Source organism: Elephantulus edwardii, unplaced genomic scaffold (assembly GCF_000299155.1).
Source record: "Elephantulus edwardii isolate Elephantulus edwardi_28Jun2011 unplaced genomic scaffold, EleEdw1.0 scaffold00189, whole genome shotgun sequence".
Classification (NCBI taxonomy): Eukaryota; Metazoa; Chordata; class Mammalia; order Macroscelidea; family Macroscelididae; genus Elephantulus; species Elephantulus edwardii.
In genome coordinates this window covers 1826180-1833625 of record NW_006399939.1, presented here as the reverse complement: position 1 = coordinate 1833625, position 7446 = coordinate 1826180, and the positions used below count along the sequence as shown (strand labels likewise).

At 37.7% G+C, this 7446-nt stretch overlaps 1 protein-coding gene and 1 pseudogene across 4 annotated transcripts in view; one reads left to right on the top strand and one right to left on the bottom strand.

Annotated features, from left to right (window-relative positions):
* The window catches only part of ATG13 (autophagy related 13), a 62159-nt gene that overhangs the window by 24871 nt on the left and 29842 nt on the right, over positions 1–7446 (top strand). For 2 of the 4 annotated variants that reach the window (XM_006896718.1, XM_006896717.1), the window contains exons 1-3: positions 3701–3782; positions 4934–5014; positions 5557–5676. In XM_006896718.1, coding sequence (XP_006896780.1) covers positions 3714–3782; positions 4934–5014; positions 5557–5676 — 270 coding nt within the window. In that variant the 5' untranslated portion in view covers positions 3701–3713. Of the gene's footprint in view, positions 1–3698; positions 3783–4933; positions 5015–5556; positions 5677–7446 lie in introns of those variants that run through there. The other 2 variants (XM_006896719.1, XM_006896720.1) reach the window with 2 other exon arrangements.
* LOC102867773 lies at positions 853–1392 on the bottom strand (annotated as a pseudogene).

The window sequence follows — 7446 nt, the reverse complement described above, 5'->3', positions numbered from 1 at the left end:
GGGTGCGTTCCCCCGGTGTTCCCCGGTCTGGCGGCCTCGCCCTCGCGCTCGTAAGCTTTTCATATATGAAATGGTGCTAATAGAGACATGTGGTCATTAGGGAAATGCACATTAAATGAGATACAAAATGTATACTTTCCAGAATGGCTAAAGTTAAAGAATGAACAGCACCAAATGGTGTTCAAGATGTGGAGTAATTGGAATACTGCTATAGAAGTGTAAAGTGGTATAAATACTCTTGAAAAATGGTTGGCAGTATATATTAACAGCTACAAATATGTCTACTTTGTGACCTACCATTTCCATTCCTGCTTTTCCTCTGATTTTTTTTTTGCACACCATGTAATGTACACAAGAGTATAATAGTTAAAACAATAAAAGACTCATGTTTATGAAGTTGATAAACTTGTATATTCCTAAAATAGAGTACTACTTAACAATGAAAACCCGTAAACTATGAATCTTGTAGAAACAAGGGGATTTTTGTTTGTTTGTTTTTTTAGTACTGGTTTATTTATAGAGTTCATATACATTGTTTTTTGTTGTTTGGTGTTCTTTTTTTTTTCTTTTCTTACCAGAAAAAACAGCTTTTACTAATGGTTATCTCCAGAAACCAAAAAAGCTATGTCTCCACTTTCAGTTACCCCAGAATCTTACATTGCTCCACCTGGTGAGGGGCTTGTAATTGCCTCTTGGTTTTTGAAGGTCCAAGTCTTTTCCATTCTCTTCTGTAGCCTACCTTACAAACTCTATAGCAATACCATTTTGGTTTCCCCCAACATTGCCTGCTGCAATTCCAAGTAGGAATGGAAGAGGGGGAGGGGAAGCAGTTAGAGTAAGAAACCTTATTTATCAAAGATCCCTCTGTTCTTCTTCAGTGATTTGATCCTTCATTAATTGCAGTTTCTCTTTGTGCTGGATCACACCTTTCTGAATCAGATCTGGGATTTCTACTGCCAGCCATGGACCTAGCTCAAGAGCCATGAGATGAGCTACTCCAAACTTTGGCACATTCCTGGCCCCATAAAGGCTTGAAGTGATCAGTCAGGCATATTTTCCCACCCCTATACATCTTTGCTGTCTTTCCATCCAGTTCAGGGACTACGATATCTGGAGCAGTAGTGGGATATGTGACAGGAATATCAAACTTGATGTCAAACTCTTATTTGAGGAGGTTATGGAAGTACCAGCATTTTCCAAACCACCGAGTCTCTTTGTTGGATTCCATTCAGAACCAATCATTGTCCACATCCTTGTTGTTCACCACATACCGTATAAGAGACTGGTATTCCTCCTTTAGTCGCTGCACCCATAATTCGCGATCTCGGGGCCCAGCGTTAGTCTTCAGGACAGGAATCTCTGACACACCCATCGGTTGGCTTTGTCTGCCATCTTGGACCAGGGAGCCATACATACATTGTTTTTTTTACACTGGATCTTTCCCATTTGCTTTCACCCACCCCACCTTCTATCCATCAAATTATGCAACCCTATGATTAACCCCCACCCCTGTCCATACTCACCCTACTGCTCCCCCTCTCCTCCCCTTGGATCCTGATTCTCATTCTACAATAGTGGTTTTATACAATATTTGTCCTTATGGGACTGAGTTAGTTCTCTTAGCATAATGCTTTCCAGTCCCTCCCAAGTGAGGTAGTAATTTACTAAATCATTGCTCCTGCGTGCTCTGTGGTATTCTAAAACCCCCACATACAAGAGTTTCATACGGTGTTATTTCACTTATAAGAAACTTGAAAACAGACAAAATAGTCTATGATGATAGAGGTAAGAATAATAGTTTCCTTTGGGTTGAGGAACACATGTGGTGTTGTGGTTAAAGAATTTAGCTATGAACCTAAAGATCAGTGGTTTGAATTCACCAGGCTAGTTTCTCTCCAGAAGAAAGATGAGTCTTCTGTAAAGATTTATATAGACTTAGAAACTGTAGGGCAGTTTACTTTGTCCTATAGGGTTATTAAGAGAAGTGACTGGATGACTTGGTTTTTGTTTGTTTGTTTTGTTTTGGGCAGTTTATTGGCTATAGGGGCATAAAGACATTATCTTAAATATTGTAGATGTTGGATATTTATCTTTTGTTTCTACCTTCCTTTAAAATCAGCTCTCACTCTGCCTTCCCTGGTTTTTGTTAACTTAATCCCTGTTGAATTTATTTCTCAGGTACCCACATTTAAAATCCTGGTTCTCCTTTGCTCTGTTTCTGTAGTTAGCGTTTAATCCTGTCCACTCTCCCTTTAGAATGTCTCCCATGCACATTGTTTCCAAATCAGGCTTTTGCTAGGATTTTAAGTGGTAACTACAAGCCTGGATCATTGCCAGAGACCTAAACGATCTCCCTGTTTTTCATACTGAAAATGGCTCTACATTATGCCAGTACAGCAGTCTTTTTAAAGTAACTTTTAGATGGTGTTTCCACCTGATTGTTTCACCTCTCAGAACTCTGGAATAGGCTCTCACTTGTGGCATGCTCAGGGCACACATGAGGTCACTAAGAGTTAGAAACAACTGGGTGGCAGTGAACAAGGTGCAGATCAGGCTCCACTATTACACTCAGGACCTTCCTGATCTGGCCCCTAGGCAGTCTTACTCCTTCCTCAGCCGTGTGCAATCCTTATTTTCAAATCTATTTTGTTGTTCTTAAATGCTTTCTTCCTCACCAAGACCTCATTTCAGACCATTTCAGCCTGAGAGTATTTATGATATATTGCATAGAATCCATGAACCTCAGAAATGAAATGTAGATGTTTCCATGTGTGTACGTTTTCAAATTGGATCTGACTGGTACAGGAGGAGATTGCCCCTCCTTCTCCAGCAGAGCATCTGGTGGATTCGAACCACATACCTCTAGGCTTGCAGTGCAGCTTCTTGCCACTAGGCCATCAGAGCTCCCTAGTACTTTTTTTAAAAGTATTTTTTTTTCCTAAGGGATTAGGCCCACCCCCAAACGTTGCTCTCATTTAGTGATCATTTGAAGGAACACAAATTTAAGTAATTTTATCTTGATTTAGTAAAATATTTTCTCATTAAAACTCCTTAGTCCAAAAAAACTGGATAAATTATTTATACTGCATTGAAACAGATGAGGGAGAGAAGAGTTTAAAAGCTATATATGATTGGGTATTATGGTCATGACAAAACTCCAGAATGAAGGCTGCATAATGGAGTGTACTTGGGATGAGGGGAAGCAGGGGATTATATACCAATAAAGGAATTTTTCTTTTACTTTTCAAAGAGAAGAGCAAATTGGGGGAGAGGGGTAAGCAGGGAGAAAAATGCAACAGTGAATGAATGGAAATCCAAAATCCCTGTAAATGTTTATTAAAATTAATTTTTTTAAAAACCCCAAAACTCCTTAATCCTCAATATACTGAATAATAAAGCATATTTTTTAGAAAATAACGTTCTTTTTAAAGCTCAGAGTTTAAGTTCAGGTAAATTGTCCTATTCTCATCCATTTTTCAGATTGCTGGATATAGCTCTTTGTTTGAATTTTATTTTTTTCAAAAGAAAATTTCCCCATCTTACTGTTTTTCACTTTGATATCTTTAGTTAGGAAATTTTTTTTTTCCTCTCACTCCCACTTGACTCTTCATACAGCTAGTAGCCAATATCTCTATAAAATTTGGTTTAGCATCCTCTTTCACATTAGTCACTTTTGAAATCTTTTTCTCCCCTGTTTTAGATTCTTCTAGGCAATGGAAACTGATCTCAATTCCCAGGACAGAAAGGACCTGGACAAGTTCATTAAATTTTTTGCCCTCAAGGTAATATATTCATTCTTTTGTGCCTAGAACACTTAGAAGTAACTTCCATGCTTCTGCCTTTTGAGGACCCTCTTAGAAACTGTAGCATAACAGCTTGCAGGCTTGCCAGTTTTAGGGCATACTTCTGTCTTTGTTGTAAACTAAACTGTGAAAGATGGGGGTGGTATTGAGGGTATAACTAAAATACAACTTCCAATTTTCTACAGCTACTTTTTTTTCCTTTTTTCTTTTCTTTTATTATTTTTGTGTGCGTGTACCGTCAAATCAGATCTGACTGGTACAGGAGGAGATTGTCCCTCCTTCCCCGGCAGAGCATCTGGTGGATTTGAACCCCACAGCTACTTTTTAAAATTTTTTTAATGAAGAATTTTTTTTCCCCACAAGGTTGTTTGCAGAACTGTCAAGCTTTTATGCTAGGTTATTGGCACAGTTTGTTCCCTTAGTGTGGGAACAACGCACGACTGTAAATTGGAATGGTCAGCATTTGGGGTAACTTTCCCTGAGCATCAGCTTACCCCAAAATGTCCACCTTTTCATTTATTCCCTTTGTGGTAAGTGGGCAATTGAAGCTGATTTATGATGCTTTTAAAAGTTCTGCTTTCCCAAATCTAAAATAATACCATTTTCACTTCTACCACTCCTTCCTCTCAAGTCATTGCCAAGCTAGAACAATCCATATGATACAGATTATAAAATTATTTGGAAGATTTGTGCCATATGGGCCAAGCAATGTGAATAACTGGAAATTCTTAGTTTAAATCTACTATGATTACATAAGTTGGTGGCATATTTAAATGCACAGTTGGGCTTGTTGCTTTATGAAAGTCATAGCTAGCATGTGCAGCTTTCCTTATGCCATGTGAGGATAACACTCATTCCAAGCTTCAGCTAATTCCTCTCATCGGTCGGCATTTTACCCTCCAGAAAACGTAAGGTGGTTTTTTGGTTTTTTGAGTTGGTTTTGTTTTTGTTTTTGTTTTTTTTTTAACAGTGTTTTTTCTTTTCCCATCTGTTCTAGTGTATTTACAGTTCTACTCTTTCCTGAGGTATAATTAGGATTAATTGGCATCTTTTTAGCCCTTCAGTAGGTCAGAAGCCAAATCAGTTTTTCAAAACTTTTCATCTTTGGTTTGTTTGTTTGTTTGTTTCAGACTGTTCAAGTGATTGTCCAGGCTCGGCTTGGTGAGAAGATTTGTACTCGTTCTTCCTCATCCCCAACGGGCTCAGATTGGGTAAAAATCCTATTCTTTTGCTAAGGACTATATGGGCTTATCTGTTCAGGAAAGAATTTCAAGTTCGTAAGTTGAGTAATACAGAGTACTGTTTATAGTGTTACTGAATTATTTGATCCATTCTCTTAGGAAGCTTTTTTTTTCTCTTTACTAGTTTATTTACAAAATTCAAATATAAATTTGAACAAATTCTTTTAATATTCCTCCGGAAGCCCTTTTTTTAAATCTAGTATTAGCCTTGGATTTGTTTTGTCCTTGTATTCCTTGTGTGATAGATGGAAAAACTAAGGTCTTCAATTAAAAAAAAATAAACACTATTTTGTTAACTATCTTTTTAATAGTTCACAATATTTTTAATAGGTAATTATTTTACTTAACTTGAGATTGGGCCTTTAATTCAAGATATCTCTTATGGGAAAGGGAGAGATAAATAAAAGTTCTTGTTAATCACAACAGTACTCTTATTACCTACCATGTTTACTTTATGTTTCCATAATGTTTCTTGTGATTATTTAGGATACAAAGTCTCTTTTGTTTTCTAGTTCAATTTAGCAATCAAAGACATCCCAGAAGTTACACATGAAGCAAAGAAGGCATTGGCAGGGCAGCTTCCTGCTGTCGGGAGGTCTATGTGTGTGGAGATCTCACTCAAGACTTCTGAGGTAAGGTGATGGCCAGGATGATGTCACTTATTGCTTGAGGCCTCTCACACTCTGTTCTCAAGTCACTTTTTGGCTTTATTCCTGCCATTTCCTCTTCTGAACTTCTAAATGTTTATTCTTACTACTTCAGCCACTTGTTAGAGGCTTTGTTTCCCCATTTTCATATAAAATATTTCTTTATATGTGTATTATTTATCTATTACACTCATAGACTGGCTGGGAGGCTTCATATTACATTGTTGTTAGTGCCATCAAGGCGACTCTGACCTTGTCCTGTTGAGCACCATCTTCACAAGCTCCGCCATGCTCAAGTTAGTTTCATTTGTCAGTACATTCACTTGAAGGTCTTCTTTTCTTTCACTGAACTGCTTCTCCACCATTTTGCCTTTTTCCAAGGACTAGCAGCACCTCCTGATAAATGTGTCCACGCTATGTGAGACAAAATTTTACCATCCTTGACTCTAAGAAGTTCCCTTTTGCACTTCATCCAGGATAGATTTATTTGTTCTTTGGACATTCTAGAGTATATTCCAGGCTTTTCACCAACACCATAATTAAAAAACTTGCAGTTCCTCACTCTTCCCAAATACTAGTGATTTATGTCAGGTATACCTTAGTCTTTAATCTGATGTCCTTCCATAGTATAGTAAAAGGTAAGTTTAGATCCCAGGTGATTGATTACTTTTGGCCAGAAACTAAACACCAACCCCAGTCTAAATGAGAGTTGATCTGTCTTATAGGACTATGTAGTATTTTTTTTCCTTTCAGTCCTTATTTGTAAATAATGTAATGTAATCCATACATATAATAGGCAGTGAGTACACACATGTTTTTGTTCTTCAGGGCAGCAGCTATGTCGTATTTTGTTTATCTTTGTAGTTCTTCAAAATCTTTTTTAAAAGGAGTCGGGTATTAATTGCTTTATGTCCTCAGTGTGTACTGAGATGACATTTAGTAGACTCAGCTTTTGTTAAATGAATGATGGTACTACTTACTCTATGAAAGCCTTAGTAATGAAAAAGAAAAGAATTACAGTTCATCCTAGGGATTGCTTTTCTTGTATCCACAGTGGATTGACATAGTGGCTACAACAATAGCAGACTTTGTGACATTTGTGCAGGTTCAGGTAGTGTTTCCTTCTGTTTTCATAAGGTCTCTGTCAGTGTGTGCTGACTTATAGACATCTAATAGCACCAGCATCTCTTTCTCTGTGTCTCTCTTTTATTACCATTGAGTTGGAACCTACTCATAGCTGACCCTCCAGAGGGTTTTCAGAGGCTGTAATTCACACAAGAGGAGCTTACTCATCTCTCTCCCTTGGAGCAGCTGGTGCATTTGAACTGTTTGCCTTTGGGTTGGCAGCACAGTTCCTTATCCACTACACTACCAGAGCTTCCTAACAATGACATCAACAAGGCTCCAAAAGGAATTTTTTTCTCTCCCAGTCATTTCCTAGAAGTCTAATTATAACTGTTCTGAATGTCCTAGAGAAACCACATAACTTGCTTTGGGTACTTCCCAATATACAGTCATATCTTAGGGCTTCTACAAGGCAGAGTGAAGATGAGGAGCATGGAATTAAAAATTCACTGTGTCTTTTAAAGCTGACAACTTGATCAGAATATATATATATATCAGTATACTAAGGATGTTGTGTTTTTGTTGTGTGTATATATATATCATATATCAGTATACTAAGGATGTTGTGTTTTTGTTATGTGCCGTCAAGTCGCTTGCAACTCATAGCGACCCTATGTACAACAGCCCTAA